Consider the following 25859-nt stretch of genomic DNA (forward strand, 5'->3'; position numbering starts at 1 on the left):
CCTGCTTTCTGTAAAAAGAATGTTAATGTTACTCCGTAATTTTTTAAATATTGAAAATCAGTTACAAAATAAATCACAAATCAGGAAACAACCAACGCCTTATGCGTACTTTGTTAAAGCGTGTGTTGGCGAACGCGAAATGGCGTCGAAGGGAAATGTGGATCATGAAACGGAACTTAACAGATGGCAGTGACCCCCACTTTGGCATGTTCAGGTACTGCGCTTGCGCCAGATGTGTGTAAAAGAAACACGGCGCGGCTTATTATTGCCATGGTAACGAGTTGGCACCGCGTGTCCGTCTTAAGTAAACTAGCGCAAGCGCAGTAGGTCTACATGCCAAAGTTTGGGATCATTGGCCGGAATCAAACCGGATTGAAAATCTAGTATACTTGCAAAAAAAATATAAAAAATGAACTAGTGAACTTGCCGGAATGTAAATTGTTCATACATTACATTCCTAATTTTTAAAATGTTATTATAAATGCAAAGTACTAAATTCTATGATTTATTTTCTGTTGTTTTTTAGAATTTTGTATAACAATTTAATCTTTGTTTTTAGAGTATTTTTTGTTTTATTTGATTTTTTTTTTTTTTTTGCTTAACCTGGTGGTCGGGCATTTTTTCTCTTGTAGAAAAAAATAAAGAGGTTAATATGTAGGCCACTGATTTTTACCATTTTGCCACTATTTGTCAGTGCAAATTGTTATTCAGTTTTTTTTAATAAACTATTAGTCGAAAAAGATTCAAGCTTCAATCATTTTCAAAGGTTTTTTTATGCAAATAGCCTTGCTTGTCTATTAATCTAAAAAAGCTCTAACAAAAACTGAAAAGTTCTGCTTCTTCAAATTATTGTTGAATCGGAAAGTAATGAAACACATAAATTTATGGTATTAAATTCGAATTTATTTTGCCATGAATTTTTATTTAATGAATTATCATAACTCGCTAAATTAATAATCTTTATTGAAATTGACGTAAACAGTCTTCTTACAATGCTTGCTCCCTTGCAGCTTTTATTAAAGTGAAACAAAATACGGAATCAGTCATCCTATCAATAGGTGTATCTTGAATTATCGTAGTTTATAACTACGTCATAATTCTCGATCATCTTTTTTTGCAAAAGATTTCCCCCCTATTCAAATCCTTATAAACAATTCCACGTTCTCCCAAAACTCATAAAAGTGAAATTTTATTTCAAAACAATGGCTAAATAAATAAAATAAATAAAGCAAATATTTACTTAAAATTAGTTTAAAAAATAAATACCTTTAAGAATAATATCTTCTGATTTAGATAAAATTATTTTATTTCTAAGAAACGTTTAAATAAATACCGTTTTCAAAAAAAATTTCACTTTTTCTTAAATTTCGGGATGAATAACAATTTTTAGAATAGAGGAAAATTCACTTTGAAGATGAATAAAAATTCAAAAATCTAGAAATGCATTTTACCGGAGATATCTTTAAACTGGGGTGCACGTTTGATTATTGTAATCCCTAACGCTCTTATTTATCAAGAAGGATTCAATTTTATCCTCAATTTGAATATAAAAATAAATAAAGAAAGAATTTTAAATTTCCAAGCAAGAGAAAAGCTTTAAAATTAAACTTACCTTAAATTTACAAATCATTTTTTAAGAGAAAAAAATGTTTGGATCCCTAAAAAGAAAACTTGATACAAAGAATTTTTTTATAGAGCGTTAAGGTTTTTGACGGGACCGGAAGTGGCCCCAGCAAGCAAAGTCATACAACATTATATAACATTTATGTATATAACGTTATGTAACCATTAAAATCGTGTTTGCTGGAGAATGTGATAGATAATAGGGCGTGTCAAAAATCGATAATTTTTAAAATAAAAATTTTGATTTTGAAAATTCTCGTTTTTGAATTCGCCCTAGCAGGTATAGTTATTACATCCTAATTGCGTTACATGAAATCGAATGTGTCTCGTGTTTGTGTGTAAAGTGTTTGATATAAATACGATCTACCTACAATAAATTATTAACGTCATAACTTCTTAATTTCTACTTATCTATGTACACTAAAGTCGCTCGAGAATTTTTGGGATGCTTGTACTAACGTCTCTGGAGTATTTAAACTCGTTTTTTTTCAATTTTATTTCTTGCTTTTGTTAGTGGCAGTGGTAGCGCAGATTTCTTCTTTAAGGCAGTTGGCATCCGTCGAAACATTCTCTTGGCGAAATATATTCATCATAATCGGAATTTTTATTTCGGAAACGTTTCTTTCTATCTAGATGATTCAAGATTAGTGAAGAGACTGTAAAGAAGTGATAAAGAGTGAAAATCCCAACTAGTAAAAATTTCTACCAAAAATAATGTCAAAAACCCGAAAAACCTGCGTAAAAGTGAATCGTAGATTTGATTTTCGCGCCAAAGATTTACGGGGGTTTGGCGCGAAATTTTAAACGGAAAATTTGCTCTCTTTGGAACTCATCACATCAAGTATTTTAAAATACTTTTTTTGTCAAGTCTCCGGGTTTTTGTGGTCGGTAGAAAATTTTTCGGGATGGAAGTGACATAGATAGATGGAATTTTGAGATTATGTATCCAACCGCCTTAACGTTGTCTCTTTGCCCTCGCACTGGCTTTTCTGTTTGGATTTCCGATTGAAGAACCCGGAAACTCCATTCTACGATGAATGGATTCGATTCTCGTCGAAGGAGAATCGGTGGAAAGCTCGGGTCACCAGGCCTCTGTATAACGAACGTCGAATTCCTGTAAGGCTGGGAGCCTCTTCTTCAAGGACTCGAACGTCTGAGCCGACAACTTTGTGCTATTTAGATTCAATTTTCTCAGGTTTGTGAGAGCTGCAAAAAAAATTATTTTTATACCAACGTTTTCAACTTCCAAGGTTCGACATTGTAGAGGGAGCTGGTGCGCCATCAAATTTTGACGGCAATTAGGTTCCATACTACTGAGCAGTTTTCACCAATTTTGGCGCCGCAGAAAACACGTTTTCTATAGTTCTGTACTATTCATGGTGACCAGCTATTGGAGAAACTTGACGCATGCGCAGAAAAGAAACCTCTACCACACTTGACAGAAATTTAGCGAATAGTTGACAGCCATGAATAATTGAAAATAGTAGAAAGCGTCCCATTGTGCACAAAATTTGGCGACGTCTTTACGACATCGTTACATCTTTACGACGACAATATAAGTGCAAATCTTAATTTGCACTTGTGTTTCATGATTAAATGGTTAAACGTTGAAAAACTCGTATATTTTCAGTTCGTAACGGATTAGACATTTAACCTGTCGGCCAAGACAAAAAAAGCACTTTTTCAAAAATAAGGAAATAAGTTCTTAAATTCTTCTAGAAGAAAATTCTGGGTATTCTATTATTAACGCATTAAATTTAGAAAATTGTTGGTAACAAAAAGAATGATTTTTTAATTTTCAGATAGGTTTCTCTGATTCTATCAAATAACCAATTATAAATCAAATAAAATTTTAGACGACTAAATTTAAATTTTAAACGTGATTATGTTAATTGTTATTTTTATTCGTGCAGAATTCCTCAAAATAAAACCAAAAGAGTAACGACCAAATTTGGACAAACACCATTTATAACTATTAATAAAACCATTCACAAGTACAAATAATGTTGATTGTCTCCATGTCGACGTACGATTCTTGGTTTTCTTTCAAGGAATTCTGCACAATAACTTTCATTATTGAACGTTAAAAAGGATTTTAATATTGATTTTCATCTTATTTAAATTTCTAAAATTCTTAATTTTTAACCAATTTTTATTTGAAGTGAAATTGTTGATTTTTTGTAATAAATAACAATTAAAGAATGATTTATTAAGGAAAAATTGGAGTATGTTTAAGAGGTATTTAGGAGTTTTGAAGGTTCAAACATAACTTTAAACTTGAAAATATTTCAAACAAATTATAAAAACGAAATGTAGATATTTAAAAACATCTAAATGAAATGTTGAACTTTTTTAAGGATTTTAAAAAGTCCGAAAAAAAAAGTTTCTCTCAATATTTCGGGGAAAATTTTAAATGACTTTTTAATTTGAAAAATTATGTTTAACAGAATATTAAAAAAGATGTTAGAAGAACTCTACAATTGTTAAACTATAATTTGGGACTTTTGAAGTGATTTTTTTTTATTTTCCAGGATTTAATAAAAGTGCTAGAAAAAATTAGAATGGTTTGAAAAAATACTTCGCATTTTTAAAAGTATTTAAAATATAATTTAAAATTTGAGAACATACTAAAAAATTTTAAAAAATATATCGATTTTTTTGAAATTGTGAAATACATTTTTTTAAGCTGCTTAAGCTTTTTGAGAGGTTTGAAGAATATAAAAGCATTGTCTTAAAGTTCCTGTAAACAATGTTTATGATTTTTCATTTAAATAATAATTCTAAGAGAATATGTAAGATAGATTTCAAAACAATTTTTGATGTATAAATAACAATTGAACAATTATTAATTGGCAAGAACCTGAAATTAAAATAATTTTACATCTCATTTAGAAAGTTTAACAATTATTTATTTATTGAGCGCATACATTTTCAAACAAAGATATAAGCCTTAAATCAAAAAAAAATTTTAAGATTTGATTTAACTTTTACCCTAGTAGTTAAATTTTCAATTAAAAAAGATTATTTTTTAACAAAATAGTTAAAATTTTAACCAAAGTGATGAATTTTCAACTTGAAATATAAATCTTCAACAACAATAAATGATTTCTTAAAAAAACGATTGAACCAAATATTTCAAACCAAAAAAAAGTTGAATACTCAAGCAAATAAAAATCAGTTTTAACCAAAAAGTTGCATTTTCATAACAAAAATTCTACTAAAACAGCTAAATTTTCAAAAAAATAAATTAATTGAAAATTAAATAATAGAATTTTCGGTTTAAGAGATTACAGTTTTTTTTACGATCAAAATATCAATTTTTACACAAGAAATAAGTTTTTGCAAACAAAAAATTAATTTACTACCTGAAAAGGCGCATTTTAAACCAAAAAGGATTAATTTTTAACAACATTTTTTAATTCTCTTCCAAAAAGTTGCATTTTTAACCAAAAAATATATAATTTCTTGTAAAACTAATTAATTTTTATTTTTTAAGTTGAGTTTTTATCCAAAAAAGTTTGCCATTGCCTTTCCAAGATCAGAATATAAATCTTTAACAAAAAATAAGTTTCTATGAAAAAAATAGAATTTTCAATCTAAAAGAAGAATTTCTTTAAATAAAAAGGATAAATTTTTAACAAAATGGTTGAATTCTCTACCAAAAAAGTTGCATTTTTATCAAAGAAAGCTGAAATTTGTACTAAAACAGATCAATTTTTAAGAAAAAAATCACATTTTTTTAAAGTTGAACTTTCATCCCGAAAAGATTTCAATTACTTTTTAATGTAAATTTTAAACTTTGAACAAAAAGTAAATTTTCCACGAAATAGTTCAACTTTCAACAAAACAATAGAATGTTCAACCAAAAAGTATGACTTTTCGAAAAAATTTGTTAATTTTCAACAAAATATTTGCATTTTGATACAAGAAAGATATAATTTCTCCTAAGGCAGGTGAATTTTAACTTCCAAATCACAACTTACAAAAAAGAGTTGTATTTTCAACTGAACAGTTGTATTTTTGTTTAAAAAGGATGAAATCTCTTCTAAAACAGATGAATTAGAAAAAGTAACTTTAAAAAAATCCAAATTTCCATCCAAAGAAGATTCTAATTGACTTTCCAACACCAAAATAAGAATTGTAAACAATAAGTTAGTTTTTAGTTCAATAGTAAATTTTTTAACCAGAAAGTATGCTTTCTTAACAAAATTTTTAAATTTTCAATAAAACATTTGTATTTTTCTTCAAGAAAAATGAAAATTGTACTAAACCAGGTAAATTTTTTAATTGAAAAGACAAATGTTCAAAAACAGTTGAATTTTGATCCATAAAGATTTTAATTGACGTTTCAACACAAAAATACGAATTTTAAACAAGAAATAAATTTTCTAGGATATAATTGAAAAAGAGATAAGAATTTTTACCAAAACGGTTGCATTTTTGTCCAAACAAGATACAAATTTTCTACTAAAAAATATTAACGTTCACTTTAAAAATACAAATTTTCAGAAAAAATAGTTTTTATCCAAAAATATTTCAGTTGAACTGTCAGCAATATGAATTTTAGACAAAATGCTTACTGTTTTACGAAAAGAGCTGAATTTTTAACCCAAAACCACGAATTAAAAAGAAAACAGTTGGCTTTGAAACCAAAAAGGATGTCTTTTCAAGAAAATTGTTAAATTTATAACCAAATAATAAAATTCAAGGTTAGAACCCCCTCTTGAGCTGTTATGTAATTTAAGCACGGTCCCTATGCAATGCTTATTTTTTGTTACGAATTGGGTATACGGTTAGCTAACCATAGTTGGACAATTCAAGGTGGAACGTTTTGCAAATTAATAATGATTAGGATTGTTGATTAAAAAATAATAATAATAATGATCAGTTAACCCTGGATTCAATCAAATATTCTGGAATCGGTTCTAAGAGTTTCTTTCCAGGGCTACTCAACCCTAAAAACGAAATTTAAATCGGTGGAAAGTTTAACAACTGAAAATTCCTGTGCAGGAAGCTCGGCGGTTCCTGCACATTAACCTGTACAGGTAATCTTGACAATTCATGTGCAGAAAACATTTCAAAGATTTTAAACGATTTCAAAAGGTTTCAAAACATTTTATAAGATTTTAACAGATATTACCAAGATTTAAAAAATTTAGTGATTTCAACAAATAAAGGAAATGGCAGAAAAGGTCTAAACCCAGCTGAAAATTCCTGTGCAGGTACCTCGGCGGTTCCTGCAAATGTTCCTGCACATTAACCTATACAGGTAATCTTGGTAGTTCCTGTGGAGAAATTTGACGAAGGAAACTATAAATGACCGTGCAAAGGAACCTGTATGCAAGCTAACGTTTAAGTGATCCTAGACATGGCCCTTTCCATTGTGAATTGGGGTGTGAGTTCACGTACAGGATCTTGTTAAGGATCCTGTACATAAACCTGCAGAGGAAATAATCCGCGAGAGTTCGCTAATGATTTGGCTCTCAATAGTGACACAGATCCTCTAGGTAGAGTTGTTTCACAACTTAAATTTCACCTTCTTAGTTAGAAGTCGAACCATTTTGTAAAAAAAATCCGTTTTTTGGGGTTAAAGATTTATAAGTTTCAATGATAATGTGTCTTTTAGGTAGAAAATTGATCTTTCTGGTTAGAAATTCATACATTTTGTTAAAAAATTTTCTTTTTTGTTAAATAAATAAATCTTCTTGGTTAGAAGTTATAACATTTAGTTAAAGATTCATTTTTCCCAGATGAAATTCATAATTTTCATTTAAATTCATCTTTTTACTAAAAAAGTTACCTATTTGTTTAGAAAATTCATCATTTCAATTGAAAGTTCAATTTTTTGTTTGGAAACTGATCTAATTTGTTTACATGTTAACCTATTCGGGATCATTCAAAAATTCCTTGGTCGGTGCAGGTTTCTTTGCAGGATCACTTACAGCTTCCTTAACTAAATTCCTGCACAGGAACCGTAAAGATAACCTGTGAAGGTTCGTGTGCAGGAACATGTGCAGGAACCTCCAAGGTTCCTGCACATAAATTTTCAGCTGGAAACGATAAAACCAAAAAAATTATTTAAACGTTTTAAACGTTTAATTGGTAGTTAAAGAACTTACATGCCAGAGTGGAGATTCCCTTGTCCGAAACGGGTGTCTCGCAGAGATTGAGGACTTGCAGCTTTTGAAGATGCTCGCTGATCATTTGTAGGCCGGCGTCGCCAAACTGTGTAGCCCAGAGATTTAAGTACCTAAGAGCCGGAAGCTTGATAAGTTGCTCAGCACACGCAGACGTGACGGACGTAAAAGCTAGACTTAAGCACTCCAAATTTCCTAAGGCTCCTCCGCCAAGCAGCAAAGCAACATCTGCGTCAGTAGCGCGAACTGGCAGCGTCAGCTTCTTTGGTCCGCCCTTCTGTTGCTGAAGAAAATGTCCACGTTTGATTTTTACCAATCATAAACACGTTCATAAACTGCGTAAAATATTGTGGAGGTGGGACTCTTTTTTTATTATGTCTTATATCGAGGGGACACCTGATTGTCAACGCAATCTAATACTTACTGTAGTACCTACTGCAATAAATAAAAAAAATGTATTTTACTTTCTTGATAAATATCAATATTTATTGTAATTTGCCTAATAATATTAATATTTTCTACGGTAAGATTAGTATTAAAATTTACTATAATGACACTAAATGTACGAAATAATAATAAATAAACCAAAATGTTTAAAAAATTAAAAGAATCTAATAAGGGAATAAAACTATTTTTGGTTCAAAGTTCATTTTTTTCCGTTGGGAAGTCTGATATTAAATTTTTGTTTAAGAATTCATCTTTTTTTTTGCATCAAAAATTGTATTATTTGATTCAATATTTTATTGTTTTCATGATAATTAAAAAAATTTGGTAAAAAGTCATCCTTTTTTGTTAAAAATGGAACAATTTTCTTGTAAGTTCTTCTTTTTCACTTAAAACTTGAACAATTTTATGGAAATTTTTTTCTTTTTTAACTGCTTTGTGAAACATTTTTTGATTTTTTTGATGTAAAAATTTCATTTTTTTTTGTTGAAAATACAACTATCTGGTTAAAAATGACTATTTATCGGAAAGCTGCACTACGACTTTAAAAATTAATGTTTTATTTGGACATTTTGGTTAAAAATTTAACTATTCTATTGAAAATTCGTTTTTTTAACTAAAAATATAACTATTCCATTTTTCAATGAAAATCGATCTTTTACAGTTAAAAATTCAACCCCTTGGTTTGTTTGTTGTTCTTGTTGCTTTGTTGTAAATTCCTCAGTTTTAGTACAAAGTCAAGTATCTTAGTTGAATTTTGAACTATAACCTTTTTTGTTACAAACTCATTTTTTATGCTGAAAATTAAATTTTTTTTTATTAAAAGTTAAATTGTATTATTCAAAATGTATGTGTTATCTTTAAAGATTTATCATTTTAGTCAAAAATTAATCTTCTTGATTGAAAATTGAACCACTCTTTTATTTTTTTCCTTCAAAAATTTACTGTTTGACTGAAAGTTAAAATATTTGGTTGAAGATATACTTCTCTGTTGAAAATTCATATCTTTGAGTAGAAAATTAGACAATTTGCTATAAAATTAAATCATTTGTTTGATAAATAGTTTATTTGTTTTGGTTAAAGATTTATAATTTTAGTTGAAAATGCATGCCTTGATTAAAGATTAAACTAATTTCTCAAAAATTCTTTTTCTTATTAAAAATCCATTGTTTAACTAAAAATTAAATTATTTGTTTGAAAATGTACTTTTTGTTAAATATTTATATTTTCATGTAAAAAAATCAACTGTTTTATAAAAATTTGTTTCTCTTTGGTATGAAATTAATCCTATTGATTCAAAACCCAACTATTTGGTTGAAAATGATTGTATTTTGTAGCAAATTTGTTTTTTATGGAAAATTCATATCATTTGTTGAAAACTCAAATAGACAGTTAAAAATTGAAAAAAAAAAAATTATTTTTTTTTAATTTAATTTTTTGTTGAAAAGTCGTTTTGCGTTTAAATACGAAAGAAAATTTAACTAATAGGTTAAAAATTTATGTGTTTCTTTGAGAATTTATCTTTTTTATCATAAAAAATTAATATTCTTGGTTAAAAATTCATCCTTTCGTTTTGAAATTCAATAATTCGGTTAAAAATATAACTGTTTTGTACAAATCTTGACTTTTAATTTCATTTTAAATTCATAACAAAACAGTAATAAATCCTCCCCCACATCGTCTTAAGTTTTTTTTTATAACCCATAAACTGACAGACCCTAGCTAACGTTCATATTGGAGTACTTCCTTTCCCAAGACTACTTTCCCTCTCCTATCTTCTCCTAATTTCCTTTTCTCTCTTAATTTTCCCTGACATTTCCTACTTTTACTTTTCTTATTTCCTCTCACTTCCTCGAGTTATCGTCTCTTCACTTTCCCTCAACGCTCCATAATCTCCCCCCCCCCCCTCCCCACCCTTTGCTTCAAAGGCTAACAGTCTCCTTTTTCTATTTCCCTTCCTCAGACCACACTCGACCACCCTTTTTACTCTCTTTTCCAATAATATTCCCTGATTTCCCCCACTTACAATTACTTCCCCTACTTCTGCTTCAATCATTTACCCTCACTGCACCTACTCACACTCTCTTCATTTATCATACTTTCCTCTAATTTAACTCTTTTTATTTCTCCTGACGTCTCTCTCCCCTCTCCTTATTTCTGCTCACTTTCCCTACGTTCCCTTCCCTAATTTCTCCTCATTTCCTGTTATTTCTTTATTTTTCCTCACTTCCCCTACTTTTACTTCCCTGTTTCCCTATCACTCCCTCCAGTTACCCACCCTTCACTTTTCCTTATTCGCTTCCGCTAACTTCCCCTCGTTTTGAAGGCTAATACTCTCCGTTTACTACTTCCTTTGCTTCAACTTCCCTTCACCTTCCCTAATCACTCTCTTTTCTAATAATTTTTGCCTAATTTTCCGCACTTACACTCACTTCCCCTACTTCTCCCCTTATCATTCACCCTCAATGCACATACGCTTCCTCCCTTCATTTCCCATAAATTCCCCTGCTTTAACTCCCTGTATTTCTCCTTACTTCTTTTTCCCCTCCCCTGATTTCTGCTCTTTCCCTATATTCCTTTTCTAAATTTCTCCTAGATTCCTTTACTCTTTGCAGTTTATCTTACTTTCCCAATTTTTACTTCCTTCATTTACCCTCACTTCCTCCAGTTACCATCCCTTCACTTCCCACCATTCCTCTTAATCCCGTAATTCCACCCCGCTACAAAGGTTAACCCTCTCTCTTTACTAATTCTCTTCCTCAGACTTCACTTCACCTCCCCTAATTAAACACTTTTCTAATAATTTCTCCTAATTTCTCTAACTTACACTCACTTCCACTACTTCTTATCTCATCATGTCTAATTACTGCAGCTACTCATACTTGCCTTAATTTTCCATAACTTCCTCTACCTCAACTCCCTTAATTTCTCCTGAGTTCTCTCTCCTTTCTGCAGATTTTTACTCACATACTCTCCTTCCCCTCACCCTATTTTATCCTAGTTTCCTTTTCTCTCTCCAATTCACCTCACTTTCCCTACTTTCCCTTTCCTTGTTCCCCCTCACTACCTCAAAATACCATCCCTTCACTTCCCACAATAACTTTTCATCCCTTAATCCCAACCTCCTGCAAAGGCTAACACTCTTTCTTACTAATTATCTTCCTCGCGCTTCACTTTACCTCCCCTAATCACTCTCTTTTCTAATTATTTCTCCTTATTTTACTAACTTACACTTACTTCTGCTACTTCTCATACCATGATGACAACACACTGCAGCTACTCACACTCCCTTCATTTCCCATCACTTCCTCTACTTCTAATCGCATCGTGTTTATTCACTGCAGCTACACACACTTCGTTTATTTTCCATAAATTCCACTGCTTTAACTCCCTTTATTTCTCCTGTCATTTCTTTCCCCTCTCCAGATTTTTACTTATATTATCTAGTTCCCCTTCCCTAATTTCTTAAAATTTCCTTCACTCTCTCTAATTCTCCTGACTTTTCCTACTTTCACATTCCTCAGTTCCCTTCACTTCCCACCATTCCCCTCCACCCGTAATTCCACCAAGCGGCAGACGCTAACCCTCTCCCTTTACTAACTTACTTCCTCATATTTCACTTCACCTCCCCTAATTTAACACTGTTCTAATAATTTCTCCAAATTTCTATAACTTACATTCACTTCCGCTACTTCTTATCTCATGATATCCACTCACTGCAACTACTCTCACTCCCTTCATTTCCTATAACTTCCCCTACTTTAACTCCCTTAATTTATCGTGTCTTCTCTCTCCCCTCTATAGATTTTTACTCGTATTATCCAGGTTCCCTTTCCTAATTTTTCATGATTTCCGTTACTCCTAAAAATTCCCCTCACTTGTTCCAGTTATCATCCCTTCACTTCCCACTATTCCCCTTTGCCCCGTAATCACCGAGTCCGCTGGAAGGCTAACACTCTCCTTTCACAAATTCCCTTCCTCAGACCTTCCTTTATCTTCCCTAATCACTCTTTTTTCTAATCATTTCTTCTAATTTATCTAACTACTGCTCACTTTTCCCACCGCAAATTCCCGTCACTGCACTTTTTCTCCCTCCTTTTATTTTCTATAACTTCGCCTACTTGAACTCCTTTTATTTCTCCTGACTTTTCTCACCTCTCTCCTGATTTCCTCTCATATTTTCTACTGCCCTTTCTCTAATTTCTTTTTACTTCCTTTAATCTTTTCAATTCCCCTCACTTTATACACTTTCACATCCCTCATTTATTCTAACATCCTCCAGTTACTCTCCTTTCACATCCCACCATTCCCCTTTGCTTTAAAGAATAAAACTCTCCTTTTACCCCTTCCCTTCCCCAGACCTTTTAGCACCACCCAATCACTCCTCTTCTAATAATTTCCCCTAACTTCCATTATTTACACTCACTATTCCTACTTTTCCTCCTATTATTTCCCCCCACTTCATCTGCTGCCTTTCTCTTCAATTGTCGTAACTTTCACTGCTTCTCCTCTCTTTATTTAAAAAAAATCGTAATGCATAAACGGGCCTTTTTCGACTCTACTCACTAATTCTTGAAGATTCCTCTGACGTTGACAAAGAGCAGCGTAACGATTTCTTCCAGAAGTCGTCGACTGAAGAGCAGAAACGACCTGGAGTCTGGCCTCTTCATTTGGAAGAAGGCGCCATTCCAACATGAGGCATAATGCCTCTTGAGCAGCGTCACATCCTCTAACTCCTAACAATATACAAGCTCCTCCAGTCTGCTTCATCAACGATCCGATGAAACGCTTCCTTCGGCAGCAACAACCCAAAAGAGTTGTCAACTGGAATTAATTATCATACATTATTTAAGTCTGGTGCTACTTTTTTTATTCTTAATGTTTATAAACCCTACTAAAAGTAAAAGAGAGATTCTATCTTTTTGAATAATTCTGAATCCTAATGATCAAATCTAAATTCCCATCTATCTTTTTTTAATCTCATCTTCTCCACCTCATAGTATCATACACCTATCAGCGTCAATCCTTTTTTATATATTTTTCAATATAAATTCACATCTTATTTTTTCCAAAACCTTCTTCTCTATCTCACCCTATCCTTTATCCATACACGTTGATATTTTTTTATCCCTCTGTCGATCTAAATCCGCGATTATCTTTTTCAATACCTTCTTCTCTATCCTATCCTTTCCTTTGTCTATCCACGTCAGTCTTTTTCTATTTCTTTTTAAATCTAAAATCATGCCTAACTTTTTCAATATCTTCATCTCTATCTCATCCTATTATCTGTCTATCCACGGCAATCTTGTTTCTCTATCTCATCGTATCATACAACTATCAACGTCTTTCCATTTTTATCTCATTGTCAGTCGGAATTCCCATCTCTTTCTTTTCATACCCTATTCTCTATGCCATCGTATCCTATCTCAATCAATGTCAATCTTTTTCGATCTCTTTGTCAATCTGAATTCCCGCTTATCACTTTCAATCTCCTCTTTTCTATCTCATCGTAAGATGCATCTGTCAGCTTTAATCTTTTTTTATTTGCTTTTTAATCTAAAATCACGTCTACTTCTTTAATACCTTCTTCTCTATCTCATCCTATACTTTGTCTAACCACGTCAATCTTTTTCTATCACTGTGTTAATTTAAGTGCAAGTCCACCTTTACAATATTGTCTTCTTTATCACACCTTATCATAAATCAAACAACTATTGTTCATTACAGGATGTCCAGCAAGCTTGAAAACCTGGAATTCTCCTTGAATTTTTTGTTGGTACCTTGATGATTTGAAATAAATATTACAAATATTTTAATAACTTCAAATGAATAAAAAATATTTTGGAAGGACTTCACGAATATTTCAGATTTCATAGAACTTTCATAAATATTTCAAGAGAATATATAAGAATTCCAAAGATTTTAAAAAGGGTCTACATTAGATTTCAAAGATTTTACAAATATTTCGGAACATTTCCAAAGATTTTTAATCTTTCAAAAGATTTTAAAGATTTTAAAAAAGGTTTACCAAATTTTTAAAACTTCTTAAGATTTTACACAGATTAAAAATATTTTAATAACTTTAAATAAATACAAAAAATTGCAGGAATGTTTCACAAAGATTTAAAAGATTTCACCAAATTTCAAAGATTTCAACAAATTTCACAAAGATTTCAATGATTTCAAGGATTTCAAATATTTTACGTAATTTAAAAAGTTTTAAAAGGTTCCATAGAAATTTCAAGATTTCAAACAAACTTTAGGTACTTCAAAAGATTTCAGGGAATTCACAAAGACTGTACAAGATTTCAAGGATTTAAAAATATTTTAAAGGATTTTGAACATTGTAAAATTATTTCACGGAACATTTTCAAAGATTTTAGAACTTTCAAAAGATTTCAAAGATTTTAAATATTTAAAAAAAGTTATACCAGATGTCCAAGATTTTAAAAGATTCTACACAGATTACAATTTTTTAAATATTTCAAAAGGATTTCATTAATTTTTTAAAAATATCATACAAATTTCATAAAGATTTCAAAAGAATACATAAAAATTCAAAATATTTCAAAAGGTTTACCCTTCACCAGATTTCAAAGATTTCAAAAGATATAAAAATTCCAAACATTTCAAAAAGGGTACCGTATACCATATTTTGAAGATTCCAAAACATTTTGTAGATTTGAAACGATTTCAAAAGGTTACCAAGCATTTTAGAAGATTCTAACAGATTTCATTCAGATTTTAAATAATTAAATGATTTCAACGAATAATTTTAAAGATTTTATAAAAGGTTCACCAGACATATAACATTTCAAAAGATTTTGCACAGATTAAAAATATCTTAATAATTTCAAATAAAGAAAAAAGTTCGAAAAGATTTCACAAAGATTTAAAAAGGATTTCATAGAAATTTCAAAAGATTTCAAAAAAATTCACAAAGGCTTCAATGATTTTAAGGATTTTATATATTTTACAGATTTAAAAGATTTAAATACGGCATGTACACCAGATTTCAAAGATTTCAAACATTTGCAAAGATTTTGAAACTGTCAAAAGATTTTCAGGATTTTCTATAAAGCTACATCAGATATCTAAAATTTCAACAGATTTTACACAGATTAAAAATATTTTAACAGATATTACCAAGATTTAAAAAAATTAAGTGATTTCAAAAAATAAAAAAGATTTAAAAAACAAAGATTTAGGCATAATTTCACAAAATTTTCAAAAGATTTGACAAAGATTTCATCAACATTTCCCGAACCTTTCACTAAGATTTGAAACATCTCCAAATATTTTAAATCTTTCAAAAGATTACCAAGATTTTCAAAAAGCTATACCACATGTCTTAAGATTTCGAAAGATTTTACACAGATTAAAAATATTTTAATAATTGCGAATAAATACAAAATATTTCAAACATTTTACTAAAATTTAAAAGAGCCCAAAAGATTAGATAGAAAATGAAAATTTTGAAAAAAAACTTCAACTACTTGAAAATATTTCAAAGACTTCGAAGATTTTCAAAGATTTTAGAACTTTTAAAAGATTTAAAAGATTTTGAAAATTTTAAAATATTCAAAAGGATTGTAAACATTATGCAAAGATTTCACGGATTTTAAAGATTTGAAAAAGGCGTGTATACTAGACTTCAAAGATTTCAAACCAAAGCATTTTAGAAGATTTTAACAAATTTCACTTATATTTTAAATAATTATATGATTTCAAAGAAAAAAAAAGGATATCAAAAAGATTCCATAAGGATTTCGCCCAAATTCCAGAAAACTTTCAAAAATTTCACAAAGATTTCAAGAAGTACAATTATTTTACAAAAATTTTAAAATACCTAAAAGATTTCATAAAAATTTCAAGTATTCAGAAAATTCACAAAGATTTAACAAGATATCTAGGATTTTAAAATATTTAAAAGTATTTTGAATATTATACAAGGATTTCACGGATTTCAAAGATTTAAAAAGTCATGTACACCAGATTTTACAGACTTCGAAGATTTGAAAGTTAAAAAAAACTACTATGTGTCCAAGATTTCAAAAGATTCTACACAGATTACTAATATTTTAAACATTTATAATAATATAAAATATTTCAAAAGGATTTCACAATTTTTTTAATGTTTCATAGAAATTTTATAGACTTCAAAAGAACACATGAGAATTCCAAAAATTTCAAAAAAGTACAAGGTTTCGTACACCAGAAATCAATTGATTAAAAGGGTTTAAAAAATGATGACAGTACGCCAAATTCCAAACATTTTAGAAAATTTCGAAGATTTCAAATTCAATGATTTCAATTCATAAAAAATGTTTTGAAAACATAATTTAAGACAAATTTTACAAATATTTTCAAAGATTTGATTAATTTCAAAAATATTTCAAACTTAAAAAACGCTTTTCGCCAGATTTAAAAGATTTCGCTAATATATTGAACATTTCTAAAAATTTTTAATCTTTCAAAAGATTTCAAAAATTTTTAACTTTTTAAAAAATGTGTAACAGATTTCTAAGGTTTAAAAAGACTTTGCACGTATTAAAAATATTTTAATCGTTTCAAATAAATACAAAATATTTCAGAATGATTTCACAAAGATTTCGCAAAAATTTCTAAGGATCTCACATATTTTATGAAAATTTAAAAAGTTCCAAAATATTATTAAAAAATAAAAATATTATTCAAAGAATTCACAAAGATATCGAAGATTCTACAAAGATTTAAAAGATTTAATGGTTTGCAAAGACGACTTACGTCCGCAAAAAATTAGGAATCGGTTTACTTTGGTTCTGCTTTTTTGTCACATTGCTTCCAAATTAAACATGAAATTGATCATTTTTTACATCAATAACAAATAGTTATTTCATTATTTGATGTAAAAAAATCAGACCTGGATTCTAGAAGAATTTACGAAAAAAAGCTTTTAACCTGTGTCGGGAATCGAACCCGTGTCTTGGAAAGGCCGCATAGTGGACACTGCACCAATCCTACAATTTAGAAATTTACTATTCGAAATAGGCTAGAGTTTACTATTCGGAACTGATTTCAATCGCCTTTTTTAGACATTACCATCATTAAATTTACAATGACAACCATTAATTTACTTAAACTTATCCTTGTGTTATTTATAGTATAAATAAATATACTGGAAAAACTAGACGCTTTGGGAATATTATTATGCATTGTCAAAGAAAATGCTAAAATATATTTTCTACTTATCAGAATCGATGCAAGTATACTTAAGGAACTTTAAGAATTAAAAATAATTGTTATGAATAAATTATATTAACAAATACTTAGATAAGGTTTTCAACGGCAGAAGAAAATTGTTTTACAACTAAAAATTCTTTTTCTTCTAAAATATTTCCAGACAATCAAATAGTAATATTCCATTATGAAAAAGTTATCGCTACTCTTAATTGTTATTGTTGATCATAATTATTAAATAAATATTAATTTTTGCATTTTGTGTACAGGTATACATTGTTTTTCTCGTGAAAATAAAGAAAAATGTATTTTAAAGTGGTTGATGATCAGAGAACATTATAAGCAGTGAATATTTCTTATTGTTAATAACACAAATCATTAACAAATTCAAAAACTAGTTACCTTTATTATTCCTTCTCAAATAATTACTTATAAACAATATTATCTTTTTATTTTCAATTAATGCATTTTTAAATCTACTCAAATAGGAAACTTTAATTCATATTATGGAAAAAAGGTTATTTCTGTGAAAAAAGTTACAACAGAATATTTGTTAAATAATTTGTTAGAAATAATAAGTCTGTTTTATAGGTTTCAAAAAACCCTCATAAGTGAAAAAATGGGTTTTTCGAGTTTTTGGCGCTAATTATGATTTTTTGCATTTTTTTTTTACGCAGATTGTCTCAAATACATGAAATACTACTTTATACTGATAATAAGATGTTTATTCAACTTGTTTAAAGAATTTATTATTGTTTTTAGCAACTTTCTCTTAGAAAAGGGTTAGAAAGTCAAGGTTTTTTCTGAATTTTTTAACTTATTTTCAACGCTTCAGTTAGAGCGAAGTAATAATCAATTAAAGTTAACAAAAATAATTGTTTAAACAATTTGTTATTAATTATAACAATATTTTCTTAGAATAATTTTTCAAAGTTGCGGTTTTTTTCTGAAATTTTCAACTTTTTGTCCACTTTTCACTTCAAGTAATTAATTATTTAATTTAATTTAGCAAAAATAATTATTTAAACAAATTGATAACATTTATAGCCATCTTCTCCTAGATTAATACTACATAGTTGCGGTTTTTCCTGAAATTTTTAACTTTTTATCACTTTTCAATTAGAGTTAAGTAATAATTGATTCATGTTAACAAAATAATTGTTTAGACAATTTATTATTATTGCTAATAATATTTGTTTTGCTTAATAATAGAAACTTGCGGTTTTTTCTGAAATGATTAACTTTTTGCCCACTTTTCACTCGAAGTGAGTTCATATTTCATTTAATTTGTCGAAAATAATTGTTTGAACAAATTATTATTGTTCATAGCTCTCTTTTCTTAGATTAGTGCTAAAAATTTGCGGTTTTTTCTGAAATGTTTAACTTTGCTTTACCTTTTTATTTGTGAACAAATAATTAATAAACATTAGAGAGAATAATATTTTAAATAGTATTGTATTGTTTTAAGTAAATTATTTTTGTTCTTTTCCCAGTGCTAAAAAAGTCATTTAAAACAAAAAAGCTATTATACAAAAGAAACAAAAACAAAGAATGGAATAATTAAAAGTAAACAAGAAAGGGATTGTTTAAAATATGATTCTCTCTAATGTTTATTTATTATTTGTTCACAGCTAAAAAGGTAAAGCAAAGTTAAACATTATTAACAATAATTATTAACAATAATAATTGTATTTAATATTTATAAATTGATATGAATAATTGAATACTAATCAATTTAAAATACATTTAGGACTGGTTTAGTGAGAAAAAAATATATACGAAAAAGCTGCAAAAATTGACTATTATTTCTTAAAATATTGATTTAAATATTAAAAGTTAATATTTGTTGATAATTTGCTACGGAAGAAAGGGCATTGGTAATATAGTCGTTTCTTCTAAAGAAACGAAATCTGAATATTGTAAAATGGCTTGATTTTCTATTTGTTTCTTAAATGTTTATAAACAATTTTGAATTTTTGTTTAACATTCTTTTACTTTATTTCCTTCTAAAAATATAGGTTCAATGTATTTAAATATCCCGAATGAAGAAACTGCAACTTTTTTTTACTAATTTGTTTATAGCAATGTGTGAAATAGTTGTATTTTTTTAGTACACCTAGGTTCCTAGGTATATTAATTTAAATAAAAAATACTTGCAAATCGGACTAGCAGTTTTAACTAAAAATTGATTTTTTTCAAATATACTTTTTTCCCAACTCTGTATGGATGTGCTCTTACCGACTATACTAGTTAGTGATAATTGGAAGACTCGGGTTCGATTCCCAGCACAGTTGAAAGACATTTTTTTATAAATGCTTCTGTAACACAATTTTTCAATTTACAAACACGCAGAACAAGCTTGAATTATTTTCTTATAATTCTCTTTATAAGTCAAAAGTTATTTTCAATTCTCAAAATAGAAACTATCAACTTTTTCAGTACTTTAATCAATTGTGCCATTTGTGTTTCATTTCAAATTCAATCTTACGAAAATAACAATTTGATTGAGAATTGAAATTTCATGGATGGCAATCAAGGTTCTAAAAATTACTTGACCTCTTTCAAAATTTTAATAGCTACAAGTTAATTTGGGCAAAATTAAATTGCACGAGAAAATAAAATACAAAATGGAATAACAGTTATTTTTTAAATTCGACACACCCTTGTCAAACCTAAGAATACTCCAAAAACTCGAATCGCTTTTGTGCAAAATTAGCACCTACGAGGTCGGTTTTTCTTTTTTTTGCAATGCATGATTTTATAAGAAAATTAAAGTGTTTTTAGGAATTTAAAAATAGGTTTTCAAATGCTTAAATGATTTGTATTTATATGTATAATTTTTTACCTGATAACAAGTTAAAAGAAACTTTTTTTACAGCTGATCAGAAAATTAGTCTCCATAGTAAAACTGACTTTTATTTCAAGAATTTACCAATTTTTTAAACAATTAATTCTGATTTACTTGTAACTTTTTCTTAAAGGGAGGTAAAAAAACTCATTTTTTTTTTAATTTTGTTAATTATGTGGCTTAGTATTAAATATATACGTCATCCAAGTATTACTATCCCATTATATAACAAAGTGGTATTTGTTTAAATAATTTTATTGTTACAATTTTTTTCTGAGATAAGTGCTTGCAATTGCTCTATTTGTTTAAATAAATTATTTAAGATTAATTTTCATTTGAGCTAAAATGATTTTTTATATTGATTACGAAAAATCCGAAAAAATGGATAAAAAGAAAACATATTCAGCTTCCATAGGATAAATACTTATCAGTCTGCTGGAGCTATTTAAAGGCAAAAATTAATAAGATTATTTCAAAATTAAAAATTAAGCGTATATTTCAAAATTAAATCTCACTGAAAATACAAAAATTTTACTGCCAATCTGGAAAAAAAATTTTTAACATCAATTATAAAAATAATTTGTATAAAATTTAAATATTTAACGATAAGCGACATTCAGAACCAAATTCATAAATAAATGATATATTGTATCGTATTTATATCAGAATGTACAATTAATCTCGGATCAATTGTTTAAACAAGGGGATAATGATTATAGCATAAAATTTTATTCTAAAGAATTCAATAAATATCAGGATATCCATCAATGAATAATTGTCCGATTTAACTTAAGAAAAGAACCTTTCAATGTACTAGTTGAAAAAAAAACTTAAACAGATACAAACGGTTTAAGCAGTTATAAATTCGTTCGAAAATGCTTAAAAACATTTTACTTTTCGAGCAAAAATAATTTGTGGCAAAAAGAGGAATGGCAGAGGTCCTATGGTTCGATTTTGCGCAAAATTGGCACTTTCAATTTTTCTCGGGCTTTTTTGCAGAAATTATTTTCTGGAGACTCCCTAAAAAATTTTAACAATCTCCTGCAAACTAAATTCAAACCCCATAAATAGCAATCTCTTATTTCCGAAAAGAAAAATTACCCCAAGTTAATCTTGTGAAGTTTTCCGGCTAAGATTTAGAGGGAACTTTTCCTCGAAAGGGTTATTGAAGGCAGTAAACGAAGTAAAGAAGGGGCATAAGGGGAGGAGGGAGAAGAAATTGTAGGGGAAGTCAGGAGAGGAAAAGTATGGAAAGTGAAAAAGGAAAAGTATGGGAAATGAGGAGAGGAAAAGTATGAGAAATGAGGAGAGGAAAAGTATGAAAATTGAGTAGAGGAACCCTATGTGTGGTGATATGAGGAAAAATACAGGAAGGGAGGGAAGGAGAAGTAGTAGAGAAAAATTAGGGGAATAACGGGAAGGAAAATTAAAGATAAAAAAGAAGAGGGAGTGAGAGGAAATAGGATAGGCAAGGGAAGATAAGGGGAGATACAAGTAAGAGAGATAAGGGGAAAGGGAAATTGTGGAAAGTGATGGAAGGAAAGGTAGAGAAAGTAGAGGAAAGAAAGAAGGGCAATTAAGGGGATGAAAAGTATTGAAAGTGAAAAGAGGAAATGTAAACATAATGTAGGAAGTGATATTAGAAGTGAGAAAAAGGAAAGTAGTAGAGGAAAATTAGGAGTAATGGGGAAAGGGAAGTCGGAGAAGAAAAAGTATGGGGAGTCAAATAAAGTGTAGTAGGTGAGGGAAAGAAAAATTGGAGAATGAATGAGATTGAGAGTAGGGAAAGTATCAGGAGAGAAATTAGGAGGGGGGTAAAGAAAAAAAACTGGAGGGAGGAAAAATAGGGGATGTGAGGGGTGATAAATTAGAACAAGTGAATGGTAGGAAAAGTGAGGGAAGGAAAATTAGAAATGGAAATGAAGGGGTAGTAATAGGAGGGTTATTATAGAAACTAAACAAATGAAATTAAAGGAAAGTAGGGGAAGTAAAAGAATAAAAAGTGCGGGAAGTGAGGAGAGAAAAAGTATGAAAATTGAGAAGAAGAAACGCATGCCAAACAAGAAGAGGAAAAGTATGAGAAGTGCGAAGAAGAAAAGTAGGGGAAGTGAGGAGAAAAAAAGTATGGGAAATGAGAGGAGGGAAAGCATGGTTGCTGATGGCAGAAAAAATTAAAAAGCAGGGGGATTAGAAGTAGGAAAGTAGAGGGAGGCAGAGCAAGTAGGAGCGGTAAAGGAAAGAAAATTTCGGGAGGTAAGGGGACGAAGAGTGTGGAAAGTGAGAGAAGGAAAGGTAGAGAAAGTGAAGAAAAGAAAGTCTAAGAAGTGATGGGATGATAAGTATTGGAATTACGGAGAGAAAAGAATATGGTGATGATAGAAAAAAAATAATGGGAAGTCACATAAGGAAAAGTAGTGGAAGAAAAGTAGTAGGAGTGAAGGAAGGAAAATCAAAAGGAGAAAAACTATAGGGAGTGAAAGGAAGTAGGATAGGTGAGGGGAGAAAAAGTAGAAGAGCGAATGGGATGAAAAGTAGGTGAAGTGCAGGGATAAAATCAGGGAAGATGAAGAAGAGAAACTTGTGAGAGGGAAAATATGAGATGTAGGAGGTCAACAATTATAGCAAGTGAATCGCCGGAAAAGTGAGGGCAGAGAAAGTAGGGGAGGAAAGGTTGGGGTAATAAGAGGAACATTATAGAAGGAATTAAGCGATGGAAAATTAGAGGAAGTGAGAAGAGGAAAAGTATGGGAGGTATGAAGCAAAACGTAACGTGAAGTGATGGAAAATGGGGTATATAAGGGTCGAGAAAGTAGGTCAAGTTAATGGTGGGAGAAATGAGGGGAAAAAAGAAGAAAAAGAAAGTTAGGGGTAGTAAGGGATGAGTTGTAGAAGGAATTAATTGATGATAAAGCAGGGAAAGCGAAGAGAGAAGAAGTATAGGAGTTAAAAAAGAAATATATAGGGAGGAAAAGTAGTGGAGGAAAGTTAGGAGGAGTGAGGGGAGGGGAATAAGAGGAGAAAAAGTAGAGAGTGTGAGAGGAAGTGGGGTAAGTAAGATATGGAAAAGTATGGTGGGGAAGGAAAGTAGGAAAAGTGCGGGATACCAAGTAGAGGAGGTGAAGAGGGAAAGTGAAGAGAGGGAATATAGGGTAGTTAGGGGGTGAGAAAGTTGGGAAAGCGAATAGTGGGGAAAGTAAGGGGAGTAAAATTATTTTAGAAAAAGGAGGAGTAGTTAGCGGAGGGTTATTGAAGGAAGTAGACGAAGGATAAGTAGGAGAGATGAGGACAGGAAAAGTATGGCTAGTGATAAAAGGAAGAATATAGAAAGGGAAAGAAGGAAAAGTATTGGAGGAAAAGTAAGAGGTTTGAGGAAAAGGAAATAAGAGGAGAAAAATAGGTTAAGTGAAGGCTGATGAGGGGAGGAAAAGCAGGAGGGGTAGTGGAGTGGAAAAAGTGTAGAGAAAGGTGAGGAATTGAGAGCAAGGGAATTCACAGTACATTATGAGAGGGAAGGAGATGCAGGGGAGGGAAGTATGGGGCGATTTTTTAAGAGAATTTTTTAAAGCTTCTTTAAGTACCATTTCCCCAAAAAGTTCTCCTTGATCAGGACAGGCTGGACTGGAAGGTGCAGCGATATGAATCCAGCCGGGTCGAGGTTCTCTGACAGGAAGTAAAACTCGATGGACATTACATCTGGGGTCTTTGGCCAAACGTTGCATCACGCACATTAAAACTGATTCTTGAACTTCTTTGTCTGCAAGAGCTTCCTCTGGAAAAGGTACAGGTTGTAAAAGACCTCCTAGTCCTGGTCTCCAATCTGCATATTCAGACCTAAAAAAAAGTGTTTTTTTTAAATTTTTTTTATGGAATGACAATTTTTAGTCTATTAGTCTAAGCCAAAATGGTTATAGTCTTTATCTGTAAAAAAAATTACTCTCTAGATACACTGGGATTCGAACCCCTCTCTACTGATTGCCTATCTAGTGCTCTTACGCAGCGCACGCAACCGGCAATCTATAGACCTGGGTTCGAATCCTAGTGCAGCTGAAGAGCAAATTTTTTTTCGAAGCTAGAAACTATAACCATTTTGGTTTCTATGAATATTCTTTAGAAGAATTTCGAGGAATTTCAAGGTACATAGGGTAGCGACCCCAATTTGAACAAATTTTTATATTTTAACTTAGGACCGCTCTCCCCTATATACTATATTTATTGCAAATATTTGGTATAAATATTTATTTAATCATAGTCTATATCTCCAACAATAATTATCATTTGAATAAATATTTATTAAATAATAACTAAAATTATTTTACATAGGCTGGCTAACTTTAGATAGGGGGCCCACTATTGGGGTCGTTACCCTATGAATAAATAATTCCAAATAAAAATTTTGATTTTTTTCTAATTTTAGTTTTAAAATTGATACGTACGCTACATTTAGAACAAGAAGATAGCATCGTAATGGTGGCAAGTCTTCAGTTTTATCTTCATTGACAGAAAGATGATTAACGACTTCGAATCTATAATGAAGAAATGTAAATAAATAATAAGAAAGTACAATATTTTTATTTTATGTTAGAAAACATGTATAATATTTCAGATAATTATTACAAATATTCATATATTCAAAGTTTTTTTAATTTCTAAATTCTACAAAATAAATAAGAATTGTTATTTACGATTCAGTGGAATTTAGAGATCATTTCGGTCAATTTGCATCCAATTCTGTTGAATTCCTTTTAAATAATTAGAGTTCAACTTAATTCTCTGAAAATCGTTTGGGTTTAGTTCATTAGATATAGAATTATTTTATATTCAACTGAATCGTTTTATTTTTTTATTTTAATTAAATAGAGTTCGAATTATTTTTAATTAACTGAAAAATAGTGAATTCATTTGAAAAAAATTTGCATTGTTTTCAATTCAATAAAATTAATTTTGAATCATTAGCAATGCAATTTTATTCAAATGAATTATTTTCAATTCAGTTGAATGAATATTGAATTATTTTCGATTTAATTTCATAAACTTTTAGTTATTTTTAATTAAAATAAAAATAATTGCAAATCTTTTTGATTGAGTTGAATAAGTTTTGCATTTTTTAAAATTAAATTGAATGAATTTTGAATTATTTTCAATTTATTTGAATGAATTGTAAATTGTTATTAATTTTATTTTATCCAATCGAATTATTTTGAAACCATATGGACAAAATTGTATTTCTTTACGATTCAATTGAATTTACCTTGAATTCAAATGAACGAACTTGACATTATTATCAATTTAATTTCATCCAATCAAATTATTTTTAATTTAAATAAATGTATTTCTTTTCAATTTAATTGCATAAACTTTAAATTATTTTCACTCCAATTGAATATATTTTGATTCATTGTCAATTGAATTTAATGAATTTTAAAGAATTATTAATTCAGTTCGATTAAATGAACTCTAAATTCTTGTCAACTGACTTAAATTCACTGGATTTTCATTAAATTTACTATTTTGCATTCTGTTGACTTAAATTTTATACAGTAGAATTAACTTCAATTACATGGACTGCATACTAAAATTCACTTGAATTA

At 29.5% G+C, this 25859-nt stretch overlaps 1 protein-coding gene across 1 annotated transcript in view; it reads right to left on the minus strand.

The window, feature by feature from the left end:
- Positions 1 to 855: 855 nt before the first annotated feature.
- LOC117172889 (C-Maf-inducing protein-like) overlaps positions 856 to 25859 on the minus strand; it is a 137877-nt gene continuing 112873 nt past the window's right edge. The window contains exons 5-9 of the mRNA XM_033361176.1: positions 24705 to 24794; positions 23850 to 24102; positions 12771 to 13028; positions 7743 to 8043; positions 856 to 2829 (exon numbers count right to left, since the gene is read on the minus strand). Coding sequence (XP_033217067.1) covers positions 2705 to 2829; positions 7743 to 8043; positions 12771 to 13028; positions 23850 to 24102; positions 24705 to 24794 — 1027 coding nt within the window. The 3' untranslated portion in view covers positions 856 to 2704. The remainder of the gene's footprint in view (positions 2830 to 7742; positions 8044 to 12770; positions 13029 to 23849; positions 24103 to 24704; positions 24795 to 25859) is intronic.

Source organism: Belonocnema kinseyi, chromosome 5, assembly GCF_010883055.1.
Source record: "Belonocnema kinseyi isolate 2016_QV_RU_SX_M_011 chromosome 5, B_treatae_v1, whole genome shotgun sequence".
NCBI lineage: Eukaryota > Metazoa > Arthropoda > Insecta > Hymenoptera > Cynipidae > Belonocnema > Belonocnema kinseyi.